The sequence below is a fragment of the Centropristis striata genome, chromosome 17, assembly GCF_030273125.1.
Source record: "Centropristis striata isolate RG_2023a ecotype Rhode Island chromosome 17, C.striata_1.0, whole genome shotgun sequence".
Taxonomy (NCBI): domain Eukaryota; kingdom Metazoa; phylum Chordata; class Actinopteri; order Perciformes; family Serranidae; genus Centropristis; species Centropristis striata.
This window is the reverse complement of record NC_081533.1, coordinates 25,366,583-25,384,860: the sequence shown is the minus strand read 5'-3', so window position 1 is coordinate 25,384,860 and position 18,278 is coordinate 25,366,583. Positions and strand designations below refer to the sequence as shown.

The 18,278-nt window shown below is 38.6% G+C and overlaps 2 protein-coding genes across 3 annotated transcripts; both read right to left on the bottom strand.

The window, feature by feature from the left end:
* Positions 1-248: 248 nt before the first annotated feature.
* On the bottom strand, positions 249-14,309 carry LOC131989703 (uncharacterized). Of its 2 annotated transcripts, none has more exons than XM_059355010.1 (6): positions 14,264-14,309; positions 13,823-14,164; positions 1,107-1,148; positions 758-874; positions 616-650; positions 249-532 (listed from the first exon to the last, which is right to left on the bottom strand). In XM_059355010.1, the coding sequence occupies exons 1-6, from the start codon at positions 14,307-14,309 to the stop codon at positions 425-427; spliced, it is 690 nt and encodes a 229-aa protein (XP_059210993.1). In that variant the 3' UTR covers positions 249-424. The 2 variants fall into 2 exon arrangements, with proteins under 2 accessions (XP_059210993.1, XP_059210992.1); XM_059355009.1 differs by lacking the exons at positions 13,823-14,164; positions 14,264-14,309 and adding exons at positions 1,263-1,604; positions 1,704-1,853.
* LOC131989704 (uncharacterized) lies at positions 8,984-11,149 on the bottom strand. Its single transcript, XM_059355012.1, has 6 exons — positions 11,104-11,149; positions 10,663-11,004; positions 10,488-10,529; positions 10,276-10,386; positions 10,123-10,185; positions 8,984-9,093 (listed from the first exon to the last, which is right to left on the bottom strand). The coding sequence occupies exons 1-6, from the start codon at positions 11,147-11,149 to the stop codon at positions 8,984-8,986; spliced, it is 714 nt and encodes a 237-aa protein (XP_059210995.1).
* Positions 14,310-18,278: the final 3,969 nt, after the last annotated feature.

The window sequence follows — 18,278 nt, the reverse complement described above, 5'->3', positions numbered from 1 at the left end:
TTTGGCTTCAAATGCGGACGTAAACGTGTCACACTGCTTCATGCAGCTTTTCACACTTTGATGCTTATGGAGAAGTAGTATTTGAACGTGTCATATGTGTAAAGATACAGATACAGATATCTCCCTGACGTCCACAGAGCTGTTTGTCACCACTGTGCAAAGTGCAAAAATGGGCATGTCGGTGTCATAAATCTTCAAAAATGCAAATGCTGATCTTTTGAAAGTTTTTTTAATTCAGGCTTGCAACACATTGACATCACAGTTAAGATGTTTTGCAAAAACAAATTACAAATGCAGAATCAGCCAGTCTTCACTGCTTTAGACTTCCTGTCTTACAATGAGGTGTGTCTCATATAAGTGTATTAATGTGAGTATTTAGTTTTAGCTGCAGATTAATATGATAAAGTCATCAGTTCCTCTGTGTTTATCTCCGGGCAGTATAAACCACATGAGTCTCCACTTCTCTCTCTGATGCGGTCCTCCCGTTCCGCATCTCCGTCAGTTCTGCGTCTTTCAGGACATCACAGTCATTCTGTAAAGGGTAAACACATGTCAAATAGTTTAAAAAAACAATTCACCACCTTTGAAAGTATGAAAACATAAAAGCTGTTTCACCTCATAATCAGGTTGGTTCTGTTCTTCGTTGGCAGCTGAATGAAAGAGACGATACGTCTGATCAGTTCATTTAATCACTGTGACACACTAATGCAGAATGTATAAATATAAAATCAGATATCCAGTAGTTCCAGGGAGGTACCTGTCTGAAGCTTCCTGACTCTAACAGCCAGACCAATGATGACACTAACAAGGACAACAGTGACAGCACCCAGGATCCCACTCAGCTTGCTTATTACATCACACTGGATTCCCATGCCTGTTAAAGAAATAATAAAAAATAAATATACTTTATTAAATGTACAAGCATAAATGACTGAAGAATGGCCACCGCAAGAAAAACAAGACTTTGTTACGTGTAACATTTAAATCATTTACCTTCGGAGACTTAAAAACCTGAGAAAATGAACACTGAAACAAACTGAATTTAACTGTTTTTCCTTCAAGCATCTGATAACCTGTGCAATGAGAAATCTTTATGAGAATCTTACTTTTAATGTCGTTTTCCGTGTCATCACCTGACTCATCGCTGCCTGTAAATGAAATAAAAGATAAAGTCTCTCATTTAAAAAAATTATAAAATCTACTTTGCTGCATAAAGGATGTTGTTTTAAGACTATTATTACTACAGAAGAGACTGATCTTACCGTTAACCTTTAAACGTGTCACACAGAAAGTCTGCTTTCCATCTTGAGTAAATCCACAGAAATACAGTCCAGAGTCCGATGAATTCACTTGTTTGATTTTGAGAAAGACGGTGGAGATGTTGGAACTCATTTCATAACTTACATTTTTAAATCCATCACAGAAGTTCACATCACTCTTGGAGGTTGTCATAGCAGAGATACAGACGGGCTTAGTTCCCTGGACCAGTCTGAACCAGAATGTTGGACTGTCATATTTGGACGTGTTGGAGCAAGTCAGAGTGACTCCTTCACCAGCCTGGACCTCCACAGTCTGAGACTCAGAACCTGAGACAGAGATCCAGCCTGAAACAAACAGCAGAGACGTCAGAACTTTTCAATTAGAGAACTTTAAACATACAATAAGACTGATGCAGTTTTGTGTAATTCAGTGTCAGGACTTACTGAGGCTGCAGAGAAGTAAAGCTGTTATCAAGATGAACTTCTTCATGGTGCGTGTGACTGCCGCTCTGCAAGGACTTGACTGCATGTTACACACAATTACTAACAGGCAGAAACACACACACAAAAAAAGAAGTAGTAGCTATCTTCCATATAATAAATAATTTTTGGCTGTGGCTTTTGTTTTTATCAGAGCCTTGGATATGTCAAAGATTAAGAACAAAATTGATTTTGATGCATTTGTAGTTTTTGTGTTGTGTCAGATTTAAAATCCTCTACCCTTTCAGGCCCTTCCAAAAAAACACTTTAAAAACTTTACAGATTAATATTTTTTTCTACTTTTTTCTGCATAAAACTCTTAAACCCTGCTCAAAACTACCAATTATTAAAGATTTTGAGGATTTTAACCCTTTAAATGCCAGTTTGATTACATGATGTCACTGTTTTTCAAAGAAAAAACACACAAAAATGTAGTTATTTTTCCCACAGTAAAATTATTTCGGGTGGCGCTTTTGTTTTCATCATGCATTTTTAGTTTTTGTGCAGTGTCAGATTTAAATGAGTGTGGAGCTCATCTCTGAGACAGGATCAAGTGTGTTCTCGTGGCATTTTCTTTGATATATGCTCTTTCAGATAAACTTTCAACTTGACCCAGCTTAACCTTATTGTAGAACTTCAGAGTCCTTTGATAATGTCTCTTTAGCATGCTGTCATACACAGCCAAGCATTCACTCCTTTAAGTAAATAAAAACATTGGCCCCTGATCTTGCTGCACTTCAAAGAGGTCTGTGGAGAAAACAAAAAAAAGTAAAAAAAAACCCTGAATAATAAAAACAGTTTCTTGATGTGCACCTGGCTGCTGTCAAAGCTATAAATGTGTGTAGCTTGACTGGCTGGTCATTATTCCTGTGACAAGCAAGAAAGAAAGATGAAGAGAAAATACTCCTTTGTCCCTCAGGCCATCAGACTGTACAACTCCTCAAGTTGGGGGAGGAGGAATAACAGGAAGACAGAGGACAGAGGACAGGAAGGAGCAGTAACAAATACAATAAGAAATACATAAGGACTATTTAAAAACCCATACATCTCATATTTATTTATTGTATGTAAATTGTTCTTTTTCTTTTACGTTTTTTTCTTACTTTTGATACAGTGTGATTTTTAACCTGTTTGCTACTGGAAACTCAATTTCCCTGAGGGAGCCATCCCAAGGGATCAATAAAGTTTTATCTTATCTTATCTTATCTTATCTTATCTTATCTTATCTTATCTTACTGTGGAAGAAGCTAGGGAAATGGTGATGCAGCCTTTAACCGACAGCGAGCTGCAGGACTCATCCTCAGAAGGTGAATCAACTTCAGAAGATGTGGAGTTATCTTCCTCTGACGATTCCACTTTGAGTGGGGAGGACACAGAGGATCCTGCCCATCTTGTCAGTGAGTGGACATCAAAAAATGGGCCAATCTGGTTTCCCTCTAATGATGCTAGACTGCGCTACGTTGCTCCTGGCAGAGGTTTGATTCCAGGTCCTACCAACTATGCCACCACCCGTATCCATGACGTGAAATCCTCCTTTGATTAATTTTTCGCTGCTGAAATCATCAGCATCATTGTTCAGAAGACAAACCTGCAGGGGAGACGGTCAGTAGCAAACTGGAGTGATGTTGATGCCACAGATATTCAGGCATACATCGGGCTCCTGATTCTGGCTGGAGCGTACAGATCCAAGGGGGAATCTACACGCAGCCTCTGGGATGACCACACTGGCCGTGCCATCTTCAGGGCTTCTATGAACCACACAAAATTCAGGCTGATCAACGCCAACATCCGGTTTGATGACAAGCTGACCAGACCTTCCCGCCACAGAGAGGACACGTGTTACGTCCACCAGCTCTTAAAGGGGTAAAAGGAGGTAACATAAACCAGATGTAATGGATTTAACAGAGGTGTTTTAATAAGAAATAAAATAACAGTATGATATACGTACAAACAAAAGGACCCTTCAGGCTAAAGGTTTAACAAAATAAAATAACAACAAAAACCAGGGTCAGTTTAACTGTTACACAGAAACTCAAGAACAACCACAACTAATCACAGTATGCAACACAACGAAGAGCCGAGCACAGACAAAGGTTTGGGCGACGGTTCACATCAGATCCAGTCGCTCTTGACTGAAGCTCCAGCCAGCCTACTTGCCGAATCTGATTGGCTCCCGTGGTCGCCGGAAACTCCAATCATCCTTCACTAGCAGCCTGAGGGGATGGAGCAAACACCCACACGCACGCATGCGCGCAGACACACACGCACAACCACAGACTATACGGCTGGGGCCGTAACAACACGCTTTCCCCCATCCGCTCTGTCTGGGAGATGTGGACACATCACCTTCCAATGCTCTTCAACCCCCAAGAAGACGTCTGTGTGGATGAGCAGCTTGTCCCCTTCAGAGGCCGCTGCAAATTTCGGCAGTATATGCCAATGTAACAGAGTTATTGGGTGATTCCACTTGCCATGATTTAATCAACCAATACCACCAAGATATATTGAAGTTTTGTGTTTTGATTGGTCAGTGGGCGTCTCCTCTGTATATATATACCATTGTACGTGACTGAGCTGTGTCAGTGCACGAGGAGCGTGCCCGTGGTAGGTTGAGTCGCACCCAGTCATACACATATTTTGATTGTTTATTGTAATTATATTTCATTTTCATACAATGTCGATGTGATAATGCATATATGCCCCCGTGTAATGTAGCGACAATATTTACACTGTCATAAATGCTTATTCACTCCAATGTACAGAAAGTGCTTAGATCATGCTAATTAGCTTAGCATGCTAGGTTGCTAATTTGCTTTTATCAATATGTGATGAGGATGACTGGATGTGTGCGCTGTGCCGTGTCTGTGGCTGACCAGGAATGTCCCCTTTGTTTTACCAGTTTTACCAGAATAAATCTGACCAAAAGACAGCCAGTGTGGATTCTTCTACATTCTACAAACACAACGCAGAGTCTACATAGGTTACACCAAGTAAGCCGGCAAAGTATGGCCTTAAGATCTGGGTCACCGCCGACGTTGCAGCTTCATATGCCTGGAGATGGCAGGTTTAACGCTGCTGACAGTGCTGTGGAGGTGGGCCAGGGCAAGCGTGTCATCCTGGACATGACCAAGGGGCTTGAAGGGGTCACTGTCACATGTGACCATTTTTTTTTACCTCCTTTTCACTTGTGCAGGAGCTTTTGAAGAGGAAAGTGGCCCTGGTCGGGACAATTTGGAGAAACAAGCCCGAGCTTCCACCCAAACTCCTGCAGATGAGGGAGAGAGCTATCCTCTCCTCTCTCTTTGCCTTCACAAACAACACCACAGCAGTGAGCTACATCCCACAATGGGGGAAGAACGTGATCCTCCTCAGCAGTGAACACAGAGAGCCAGCTGTGACAGACGATGAGAAGAGGAAACCTGTGATCATCACAGAGTACAACCACTGCAAGGGAGGTGTTGACAACCTGGACAAGGTATGAGCCTTTATTGAGCCTATTTTTTCTGAATGAATTCATTGGCTTGTCTGATATATTTAGTGATTTTATTTTATTTTAGTTGATCATTCAGTAGGCCTATTCGGACTTACAGCACACACACACACGCACACACACACACACACACACACACACACACACACACACACACACACACACACACACACAGTATTGTACATATATGTATATAACTGTATATAACATATATAGTTACAGTTCCATTCAATTTGCATGTTTTGTTGATCCTGAAAATATTATGTTTATATGTTATTATAAACAAATAATGATTTGTGTAGTAGTTGTATGCTTCTCAGTGTTTTACAGTGTTCCATTTAAAACTTATCTGTTATTTGTTTGAAAAAAGTTTGTTTGTAGATTTAATGTGATAGAATGGGACATTTTTTTTGTCATCAAATGGCATTTGTGTGTTTTCATAAAATGAAACAGTGACATCATATTATCAAACTGGCATTTAAAGGGTTAAAATCCTAAAATAAAATTAAATGTTTGGTAGTTGTGATTAGGACTGAAGTTGATTGTAAGATTCAAACCCAAAAAGTTGAAAAAAATATACATCAGTAATATTTTCATAGCAGTTTTTGGAAGTTGCCTCAAGAGGCCATAAAAGGGTATTACATTTAAAATCTGACACTACACAAGAACTAAAAATGCATCAAAATCAATTTTGTTCTTAATCTTTGACATATCCAAGGCTGTGATAATAAAATAAAGCCCCAGCCAAAAATAATATGGAAAATAACTTCATTGTTGTGTGTGTGTTTTTTCTTTTAAAAACGATGACATCATGTATTCAAACTGGCATTTAAAGGGTTAAAATCTTCAAAATATTTGAATGTTTGGTAGTTTTGAGCAGGGCGGAAGTTGTTTAAGAGATTTATGCAGAAAAAAGTTGAAAAAAATATTAATCTGTAAAGTTTTTATAGTGTTTTTTGGAAGTGGAAATTCTCAGCCCGAATGGCCTGAAAAGGTAGTACATTTGTACACAGTGTTTTATTGAACCATTAGAAAAATTTTAATTTTAATTTAAAAATATATCAAGAAAAAATCAAAAATCATGTCATTTGCAGTATCACAGCCAAAATTATTGCCAAAACAAAAGTGAAAAATGAATGAATGTAAATAAATGCCAGAAGTGAACTAGTTACGATGGTGACATGAGCCACACAAGTTACGTAGGAAGTCATTTACTTTTGTTTTCACATGGGACACAAATCCCGTTCCCTTAGTTGAAAGTCTGCTGTTTGACCCATCCACTCCTCACCTTACCTCCCTCCCTTCTATTTTCAACCAGTAGAGTCTCCCCCTGACCCAATAATAAAGTGTTTGCATCAGTCCTGTCTGTTTGGTTTTAAATGCAGGAGTGAAGAGATTTAACAGTGTGAAAAGAGATTGATATACAGGTTTTAGGGAGCACTTTTCTTGTTCTGTGTGAATATATGACTATATAGCTCAATTTGGTCAGCTTTCACAGCTTCCTTTTAAACTCTCCACAGAACTGTGACTTCAGAGACCTCATGATCTTTACCTCAGTTGTACTCAGACCACACTGAGCTGTCTCTTCCTGCCAAACAAGTGATATACACGTCACTCAATCCTTCCTTCACAAACCATTTCACTCTTCTTGTAAATAAGTCTGACAGCCATCAGTCTCCTCTCTGACTAGTCCTGCATCAAGCACACTCTTTTTCCTCTCCAAAAACAAAATAAGAAAGACGGACACTTTAACTGAGACAGAGAGTCATTAAATACAACAACATTATTCCAAATGTATTTATTTTTGTCAGTAAATCAACCCATACTCAACTCACACATAAAACCCCAATAGCAGATTAGAACTAGAAAATTTCCTGTGGGGAAATTTTGAAAGGGCCACGGGGGCTACTGCCGGTGTGTGTACACTATGATGAAATTCTTCAGAGATTTCAAACTATGCCCTTTAACCTCAAAATGTGTGTGTGTGTGTGTGTGTGTGTGTGTGTGTAATTAAAATCACATAAAGTTACTGTGTGCGTGCGTGCGCGTGCGTGCGTGTGTTTGAAGCATGTGTATGTATCAGGGGTATTTTATGCCAGCACACTATACTTAAACGCCTAAAACGCGTCGCCTGTGCCAGCATAAAGTCTGATTAATAGGCGTGCTTACAGACACGCGTATTGCGAGTACACCAGATAACATGGGTGACGGGTGAAAAGTGCCACGAGCGAACGTAGTGGACGCCTGTGTGTGTGTGTAACGCGTGTACGCCTATAACAGTTCAGCTGTTACACAGAGTCTCAGCTTCATACGGGGTTGTGAAAGCAGAATTTATAGATGAAGAGAAAGACTATCTCATACATACCAGATAAACTTAACATTTTTCCGGCCAAAACCGGAGGCTTAATTAGCCTGTTTTAGGAGTGAAAGTCAGCAAAATGCAGCTTAAACAAAATGTTTTACCTTATTAGCTAACTACAAATATCTGTAAAACATAATGGGACTGTGCATAAGTGCCGAATTGGGTTAAACAGTGTAGATATAAGGTCCGATGGAATCATATTGTGGACTGCTGTCCACATGGCTACTGAATATTCATTAGATAGGTCCGCATGGCTACTTAATATTCAGGGGTGACAGCGATTACTGCCTCTGCAGGCAGGTAAACCTACCTAATTACAGCTGGTGCGTAATGAACTGTATGTCCGCGCGCGAAGCTGGGAACTGGCTGTGAGCGTCACACTTTACTATTACTATTTTTTAAGTAGCTGAAATTATTTTAATTATCCCTTTCACCCTTGCTATCATTAAATATCAATTCCATATCATTCAAACCGAGAGAGAGAGAGAGAGAGAGAGAGAGAGAGAGAGAGAGAGAGATTTCATTAACAAGAAAATAAAAATGGGCCTGAAAATAATAGAAATATCCTGACAGCTCTGTGGGGGCTTGGAGTTCATCTATAAGTTCTGCTTTCTTATAAACAATACCATATGAAGATGAGACTCTGTGTAACAGCTGAACTGTTATAGGCGTACACGCGTTACACACACACACAGGCGTCCACTACGTTCGCTCGTGGCACTTTTCACCCGTCACCCATGTTATCTGGTGTACTCGCAATACGCGTGTTTGTACGCCTATGTAGAATTGTACTTAACAGTCACGCGGGTCTTCATGTCACGTATTTGAGGCGTAGTTCACCCGTCATGCAGCCGTCACGTAGGCGTATGCGCAACAACGCGTGTACAGCGTCTGCGTGACGCCTACGTGACGCCTGTCTGTCCATTGAAAGTGAATGGAATTTACACGCGCACGTTAGACGTTTGATGTCATCGCATAGGCGCTGTACACGCGTTTTAGTATAGTGTGATGGCATAAAATGCCCCTCATAGTGTATGCATGTGTGAGGAGTGTGCGTGCTTACGCGCATGTGTGTGTGTGTGTATCTGTAACTGTAATCACATCAAAGATCAAAGGCAATCAGATCAAAACAATCAACAGAATTAACTGACACCTGCTAATGTCCCAGAACATTGACAGGTGGAATTTCTGGCCTTGAACAGAAAGCATTTTTGGCAAAACCATCATACCTATCATTGATCTGACTTCACTTTGAGCGTCCCGAGTTCTTCCTGAATGTCTACATATGATTTTTTTTTAAGAAAAATTAAAAAATAGCTGTGCGATTGCCCAGAGGCCCTAATAATAAGCATTAGTTCCACTGTGAGCTGCAGTTCCAGATGTTTCCTGAGTCTATCTGGTGGCAGCATACACAACATCTGGCTCCAGCTCTCTCTCACATGCAGGCCTGTGGCTTCTTTTTGGCTTTGCCTGGAAACGTAGAGCTGCGTAGTTCAGTTCATCTGCACCCAGATTCTGCAAATAAGAGTATTTAAGAGTCACACACTGTATCACACACAAATTAGTGGATGTGTAGATAGTTCCACTAATAATCCTTGAGGCTGAGTGTTAACCATAGTTTAATAGAAGTCAGAATAACAAAAATATTTTTAATATAATCCCAACTGTGTTGCACAATTTATATTAAAACTAAGAAAAACTCTGTTTGATCCGAGGTCACACAACACATTTTAGAGCCTTTGGAAGAATAGATGAATTGAGCGAAATGCTAGTAAAACCACCTTATTTTTCTATTTGAATGAACCTCAACTATCAGTTTAGAGTTCAAAGATCACAGCTGAAACACGTCTTCCACTATTCTTGAAATGTTCATGTTCAGACTTGAGGGAGCAAGTTCGTTTTCCCAGTCAAGAACAATTTTTCCAATTATTCCAAAACTACATGACTGCAGCACAAATGCCAGAATGTTACGAAAGTGACAAAAAATGTGCGACCCGTCCTGTGATTCACATATGCTCCATAACTTAATGGGTTCTTTGTTGTCCCATGCGACACACTTCCTACATTACCATTAGTCCAACGGACCCAATAGTCCAAAGAAGTGATCTTTGTCTAATCCTAACTACGTGGTTTTTCCTGCTTAAACCTAACTATTCCTTAATCATAGCATTTTAAAATAATTTATTTCCTAGAAGACCATTGACAGTTTCCAGTTTGTATTATCTGACTATTGGGCCGGCTGACCCATATATCTTTACATCTGAACAATGAGCGGTACTGATTCCATTAAGATTCATAATATCAGGCCAGTAGTGTTTCTGTAATCCTGCTGACAGAGTAACAAAGCTGAAAAAAACAGCCCCTTGGCAAATATAATTGTAATTCCAGATCACAACTGAAATTATAATTTACATTATGATTTAATGGGAACAAATTTACTTTGAGCTAAACTGTCTGACACCACATGCAGCAGCTCAGGACTATTACAGACTTATCATGTGTTCAAATGCTACTTTAAAATCACGACACACAGTTTATATACATTGATGCTGGGTTTACCTTGTTTGTTTCTTGCTGTGGTTTTCCATTTACAGCTACAGCAAAAGACAAAAGTCTGATTAGTTTATCATAACTGACCATATACTGTCCTTTGGATTGTTCAACAAACTAAATATCACCGGTACCTGTCTGAAGTTTCCTGTTTTTAACAACCAGGACAATGACAGCTATAGTGAGGGAAACAGCAAGAAAACCCAGGATCACACTGATGAGGATTGTCAGTCCATTAGGCTCATCTATGAGAAAATTAATAGAATAAAACTCTGTTTAATATGCTTTAGACATGATTAATAACTGTCTCCGTGGTAACTTGCAAAATCTAGTCGAAGAACCTTACTTTCAGTTGTACAATCCAGTTCACCATCATATTCATCGTTTCCTTAAAAAAAGAATGGGGATAATTGTTGTTTTGACACAACTTCATTTCTTGTTGGTCTTTACGCTGTTTTCATACTACACATTTGAGATCTACTGTAATATATTGAGAAAAAGAGGTTTAACCATGATCTTACCTTGAACGATTAAATGTGTTGCATCGGTAATGACTGTATATGAGTTGATGTAAAACCCACAGAAATACACTCCAGAGTCAGATAGATCCACATGCTTGATTTTAAGACAGACAGTTATGTTGTTGGAGCTCATTTCAAATCCATTTTGAAATCCATCACAGTATGAAGCCTTGCTGTCTGCCTTGTACAGAGAGGAGATACAGCTGGGCTTGGTTCTGTTGATCATTCTGAACCACTCTATGCTAGTTGGTGTGTTGGACATGTTGGCGCACGTCAGAGTGACTTCTCCACCAGCCTGGACCTCCACAGTCTGATTCTCAGAACCTGAGACAGAGATCCAGCCTGAAACAAACAGCAGAGACGTCAGAACTTTTCAATTAGAGAACTTTAAACATACAATAAGACTGATGCAGTTTTGTGTAATTCAGTGTCAGGACTTACTGAGGCTGCAGAGAAGTAAAGCTGTTATCAAGATGAACTTCTTCATGGTGCGTGACTGCCGCTATGCAAGGTCCACAAATGAACTGTGCTGCAGTAACGCTGCCTTTAATGTAAAGAGGCGGGCTCTTTTCTAATGCATCACACTGACCACATGCATGCTTTCAGAAAAAACAAGGTTTGATGCAACCTTAGCATCCAGAGAACAAGTTAAAGGTATTTTTCTCTCAACACTCTTTGGGTGCCTTTACACCTGTAGTTTGGATTTTTTTGTGATAGTCATTGTGTGTCATAATGTTGAGAAATCACATTCAAGTGACTGACACATTCATGCAGCACTTTAATGAATCTAATGTTTACATTTATGTCATTTAAGTCATAAAGAGCTCACAAAGTAATAACTGATTATAAACATTGGTATTTTTAGATGGCAACTCGACTGCATGTTACACACAATTACTAACAGGCAGAAACACTGCAACAATATGGCGTACAACAGGCATAGCAGTTTTAACTGGAACCTCTACCCCTTGTTTTAGATTTCCATCAAAGGGTGAAGCAAAAAGCAACAGAGTGATGTATGCTTCCTCAAATTACAGCCACTAAAATGTGTTTCTACACTGTTAAACTCAAGTTGTTGTTTCAACTAATGTTAGATATGGAGTGTACGACACACTGCAAGTGCAAAAAGGCTGCTCTCAAGTGCACTGCCCTTTGCTCATGCTCAGGAGACTGCTACACTCAGAAAGGACACACATCACCACACTGAACTTGATGTCATAGTAATGTAATGACATGATGTCATTGTATCGTGGTTTAAGTGATGCAGTCATCAATAACAACATTGCTCAGTCAAATTTAAAATGTTAAATCTAGGTTGAAGTTAATTTTTGTGTTTGAAATTCATGTTTTTTGTTTGTTTGTTGGGTTCCCCTCTTTGTGAATATTTAATGTCTTAAATATGTATATTGAAGTAGAACTAAAAAGAGTTTGCAGCAGTTCTGTGCAATCTATGTGTAATAAGTGCATAAAAAAAACCATAATTGATGTGTATGACCTTTATGCCTGCACAAAAAAAGTAAACCAAATTGAAATTCAACAGCCTGAAGTTTGTTGAAAAGGGGCTTCTTCTGAGCTCAGTGCACTTCAGGAGTTTTTTTTGTTTATTTTTTTTTTTAAATTTACCAGCCAGCATTTACTTCTTCTTTTCAGATGATAGATGTAGAAACCTCGTGCTCAGACCACAGCGTGCTGTCTCTTCCTGTCAAACAACGAATGTGTACCTCACTCACTTCTATTTTTATTTTAGGAAATGCTGATAATTTAAGCTCTGCAGTAGGCAAGTAAGACACTTACAAATGAATAAACATCAGATCTTTATTATATTCTTATCACAAGCAAGCCATACAAAAGCTCAACGCATATTAATCTGATGCAGCATCAGTTCCAGGTGCCTCCTGAGTCTATCTGGTGGCAGCATAAATAACATTTGGCTCCAGCTCTCTTCTTTTTGGCTTCGCTGTTCGAAATGTCACTGCTGCGTAGTTCAGGTCATCAGAGGCCGCATTCTGTTAAAGAGGATTTACAGTCTTAATGTGGTGACTTGACGTGATTTTATTTCACACAATAAAGTCACACAGTTCTCAAGGGTGGATACTAATATTAATAGGTGGCCAATATTAATTTATAATTACATAAAACTTCAAAAGTGTTTTTGAATTTCATGAGCAGGGGTAAGTGCAAAATATATATTTATTGTTGACTGAAACAGAGCCAAAAATGGAACTATTAAATAAAATAAATTAAAATAAAATAAAATAAAAGCATAAAGAACACACACACACACACACACACACACACACACACACAAAAACCATATTCACCTCTCCGTGCTCTGGACTCTGTTCTTCTTTATTTGCTGAGTGACAGAAACAAAAGATCTCGTCAGTTAATTAGTCACTGTCTTTGGTAAACTAAATGTTTTTCATGTAAAGTACCTGTCTGAAGCTTCCTGACTTTAACAACCAGACCAATGATGACAAGTACAAGTAAAGCAGTCAGAGCGGCCAGGATGGGACTCGTCAGCTGTGTGATTCTGTCAGACTCTTCAACAAGAAAGATCATCAAGTTATTCTGTGTTTTACCTTTACAGACTAAAATTACATTCAAACATCTGATAATATGAACAATGGCAGATCTTATAGAATCTTACTGTTATGCTTGTTTTCCCCGTCATCATGTTTCTCACTGCTGCCTTTTAATAAAATAAAGGTTAAATTAGTCTTCACTTCATTTCGACGTATTTGCAATATTGTCACATTTTGTTTATGTTTAAACAGTCAGATTGTTGTCTGTGTTTTTAGAAGACAATGATAAAAATATACTTTATTAAATATACAAGCACAAATGACTGAAGAATGACCACCAAAAGAAAAACATTTAAATCATTTACCTTCGGAGGCTTAAAAACCTGACAAAATTAACACTGAAACAAACTGAGTTTAACTGTTTTACCTTCAAGCATCTGATAACCTGTGCAATGAGAAATCTTTATGAGAATCTTACTTTTACAGTTGTTTTCTGTGTCATCACCTGACTCATCGCTGCCTGTTAAAGAAATAAAAGATAAAGTCTCTCATTTAATTAAAATTATAAAATTGACTATTTTGCATAAAGGATGTTGTTTTAAAACTATTATTACTACAGAAGAGACTGATCTTACCTTTAACCTTGAAACGTGTCACATTGAAAGTGTAAATTCCATCTTCATAAAATCCACAGAAATACAGTCCAGAGTCCGATGAATTCACTTGTTTGATTGTGAGAAAGAGAGTGGAGATGTTGGTTCTCATTACAAAGTTTCCACCTTTAAATCCATCACAGTAGTTCACACTACCCTTGGACTTTACCATAGCAGAGATACAGACGGGCTTAGTTCCCTGGACCAGTCTGAACCAGTGTGTCGGACTGTCATGTTTGGACGTGATGGAGCAAGTCAGAGTGACTTCATCACCAGCCTGGACCTCCACAGTCTGAGACTCAGAACCTGAGACAGAGATCCAGCCTGAAACAAACAGCAGAGACGTCAGAACTTTTCAATTAGAGAACTTTAAACATACAATAAGACTGATGCAGTTTTGTGTAATTCAGTGTCAGGACTTACTGAGGCTGCAGAGAAGTAAAGCTGTTATCAAGATGAACTTCTTCATGGTGCGTGTGACTGCCGCTCTGCAAGGTCCACAAATGAACTGTGCTCCAGTAACGCTGCCTTTAATGTGAAGAGGCGGGCTCTTTTCTAATGCATCACACTGACCACATGCATGCTTTCAGGAAAAAACAAGGTTTGATGCAACCTTAGCATGAAGAGTACCAGTTAAAGGTATTTTTCTCTCAACACTCTTTGGGTGCCTTTACACCTGTAGTTTGGATTTTTTTGTGATAGTCATTGTGTGTCATAATGTTGAGAAATCACATTCAAGTGACTGACACATTCATGCAGCACTTTAATGAAACTAATGTTTACATTTATGTCATTTTATGTCATTAAGAACTCACAAATTAATAACTGATTATAAACATTATTGGTATTTTTAGATGGCAACTTGACTGCATGTTACACACAATTACTAACAGGGAGAAACACAGCAAAAAAAAAAGAAGAAGTAGTAGTTATCTTCCATATAATAAATAATTTTTGGCTGTGGCTTTTGTTTTTATCAGAGCCTTGGATATGTCAAAGATTTAGAACAAAATTGATTTTGATGCATTTGTAGTTTTTGTGTTGTGTCAGATTTAAAATCCTCTACCCTTTCAGGCCCTTCCAAAAAAACACTTTAAAAACTGTCTTTTAAAAGACAGGATCAAGTGTGTTCTCGTGGCATTTTCTTTGATATGTGCTCTTTCAGATAAACTTTCAACTTGACCCAGCTTGACCTAATTGTAGAACTTCAGAGTCCTTTGATAATGTCTCTTTAGCATGCTGTCATACACAGCCAAGCATTCACTCCTTTAAGTAAAAAAAAACATTGGCCCCTGATCTTGCTGCACTTCAAAGAGGTCTGTGGAGAAAACAAAAAAAAGTTTAAAAATGAAAAAAAGTTTCTTGATGTGCACCTGGCTGCTGTCAAAGCTATAAATGTGTGTAGCTTGACTGGCTGGTCATTATTCCTGTGACAAGCAAGAAAGAAAGATGAAGAGAAAATACTGTGGAAGAAGCTAGGGAAATGGTGATGCAGCCTTTAACCGACAGCGAGCTGCAGGACTCATCCTCAGAAGGTGAATCAACTTCAGAAGATGTGGAGTTATCTTCCTCTGACGATTCCACTTTGAGTGGGGAGGACACAGAGGATCCTGCCCATCTTGTCAGTGAGTGGCCAATCTGGTTTCCCTCTAATGATGCTACACTGCGCTACGTTGCTCCTGGCAGAGGTTTGATTCCAGGTCCTACCAACTATGCCACCACCCGTATCCATGACGTGAAATCCTCCTTTGATTTATTTTTCGCTGCTGAAATCATCAGCATCATTGTTCAGAAGACAAACCTGCAGGGGAGACGGTCAGTAGCAAACTGGAGTGATGTTGATGCCACAGATATTCAGGCATACATCGGGCTCCTGATTCTGGCTGGAGCGTACAGATCCAAGGGGGAATCTACACGCAGCCTCTGGGATGACCACACTGGCCGTGCCATCTTCAGGGCTTCTATGAACCACACAAAATTCAGGCTGATCAACGCCAACATCAGGTTTGATGACAAGCTGACACACACACACACACACACACACACACACACGCACACACACACACACAGTATTGTACATATATGTATATAACTGTATATAACATATGTAGTTACAGTTCCATTCAATTTGCATGTTTTGTTGATCCTGAAAATATTATGTTTATATGTTATTATAAACAAATAATGATTTGTGTTAGTAGTTGTATGCTTCTCAGTGTTGTCCAGTGTTCCATTTAAAACTTATCTGTTATTTGTTTGAAAAAATGTAGATTTAATGTGATAGAATGGGACATTTTTTTTTGTCATCAAATGGCATTTGTGTGTTTTCATAAAATGAAATCATTTTATCAAACTGGCATTTAAAGGGTTAAAATCCTAAAATAGAATTAAATGTTTGGTAGTTGTGATTAGGACTGAAGTTGATTGTAAGATTCAAACCCAAAAAGTTGAAAAAAATATCAGTAATATTTTCATAGCAGTTTTTGGAAGTTGCCTCAAGAGGCCATAAAAGAGTATTACATTTAAAATCTGACACTACACAAGAACCAAAAATGCATCAAAATCAATTTTGTTCTTAATCTTTGACATATCCAAGGCTGTGATAATAAAATAAAGCCCCAGCCAAAAATAATTTATTATATGGAAAGTAACTACATTGTTGTGTGTTTTTTCTTTTAAAAACAGTGACATCATGTATTCAAACTGGCATTTAAAGGTTTAAAATCCTCAAAATCTTTGAATATTTGGTAGTTTTGAGCAGGGGAGAAGTTGTTTAAGAGGTTTATGCAGAAAAAAGTGGAAAAAAATATTAATCTGTAAAGTTTTTATAGTGTTTTTTTTTATTAAAGTAGAACTAAAAAGAGAGTTGTCAGCAGTTCTGTGCAATCTATGTGTAATGAATGCATAAAAATAAAACATAATTGATGTGTACGACCTTTATGCCTGCACAAAAAAAGTAAACCAAATAGAAATTGAACAGCCTGAAGTTTGTTGAAAAGGGGCTTCTTCTGAGCTCAGTGCACTTCAGGAGTTTTTAAAAAAAAATGTATTTACCAGCCAGCATTTACTTCTTCTTTTCAGATGATGAATGTAGAAACCTTGTGCTCAGACCACAGTGTGCTGTCTCTTCCTGTCAAACAACGAATGTGTACCTCACTCACTTATATTTTTATAAAATATGGCAAGTAAGACGCTTACAAAGGGATAAACAACAGTGTCCCGGTGGCTCACACTGGTAGAGCGCTTGCCATGTAGGCTGAGGCCTTGCTGCGGTGGAGCTGGGTTCGAATCCGGCCTGAGCTCCCTTTGCCGCATGTCTTCCCCTCTATCACCCCCTTTCACTCTGTCAATGTCAATAAAACATAAAAATGCCTAAAAAATGATCTTTAAAAAAAAACAAATGGATAAACATCAGATCTTTATTATATTCTTATCACAAGCAAGCCATACAAAAGCTCAACGCATATTAATCTGATGCAGCATCAGTTCCAGGTGCCTCCTGAGTCTATCTGGTGGCAGCATAAATAACATTTGGCTCCAGCTCTCTTCTTTTTGGCTTCGCTGTTCGAAATGTCACTGCTGCGTAGTTCAGGTCATCAGTGGCCGCATTCTGTTAAAGAGGATTTACAGTCTTAATGTGGTGACTTGACATGATTTTATCTCCCACAATAAAGTCACACAGTTCTCAAGGGTGGATACTAATATTAATACGTGGCCAATATTAATTTATAAATACATAAAACTTCAAAAGTGTTTTTGAAGTCAATAAGGAGCAGGAGTAAGTGCAAAATATATATTCGTTAAGTTGACTGAAACAGAGTCAAAAATGGAACTATTAAATAATATAAAATAAAAGCAAAAAGAACACACACACACACACGCACGCACGCACACACACACACACACACACACACACATACGCGCAGACACATGCACACGCACACACACACAAACACACACACACACAGACACACACACACACACCCACATGCACACGCACAAGCACACACACACACACACACACACACAAACATACACAAAAACCATATTCACCTCTCCGTGCTCTGGACTCTGTTCTTCTTTATTTGCTACGTGACAGAAACAAAAGGTCTCGTCAGTTAATTAGTCACTGTCTTTGGTAAACTAAATGTTTTTCATGTAAAGTACCTGTCTGAAGCTTCCTGACTTTAACAACCAGACCAATGATGACAAGTACAAGTAAAGCAGTCAGAGCGGCCAGGATGGGACTCGTCAGCTGTGTGATTCTGTCAGACTCTTCAACAAGAAAGATCATCAAGTTATTCTGTGTTTTACCTTTACAGACTAAAATTACATTCAAACATCTGATAATATGAACAATGGCAGATCTTATAGAATCTTACTGTTATGCTTGTTTTCCCCATCATCATGTTTCTCACTGCTGCCTTTTAATAAAATA

Bases quoted from the DNA above. Each gene is read 5' to 3' on its own strand.
- LOC131989704 (XM_059355012.1), bottom strand. From the start codon at position 11,149: ATGAAGAAGTTCATCTTGATAACAGCTTTACTTCTCTGCAGCCTCA. The intron at 11,005-11,103 runs GTAAGTCCTGAC...TGTTTGTTTCAG, and splicing joins TTTACTTCTCTGCAGCCTCA to GCTGGATCTCTGTCTCAGGT. The intron at 10,387-10,487 runs GTAAGGTTCTTC...ATTTTCTCATAG, and splicing joins ACTGGATTGTACAACTGAAA to ATGAGCCTAATGGACTGACA.
- LOC131989703 (XM_059355009.1), bottom strand. From the start codon at position 1,788: ATGCAGTCAAGTCCTTGCAGAGCGGCAGTCACACGCACCATGAAGAAG. The intron at 1,605-1,703 runs GTAAGTCCTGAC...TGTTTGTTTCAG, and splicing joins TTTACTTCTCTGCAGCCTCA to GCTGGATCTCTGTCTCAGGT. The intron at 533-615 runs GTGAAACAGCTT...TACCCTTTACAG, and splicing joins AGAACCAACCTGATTATGAG to AATGACTGTGATGTCCTGAA.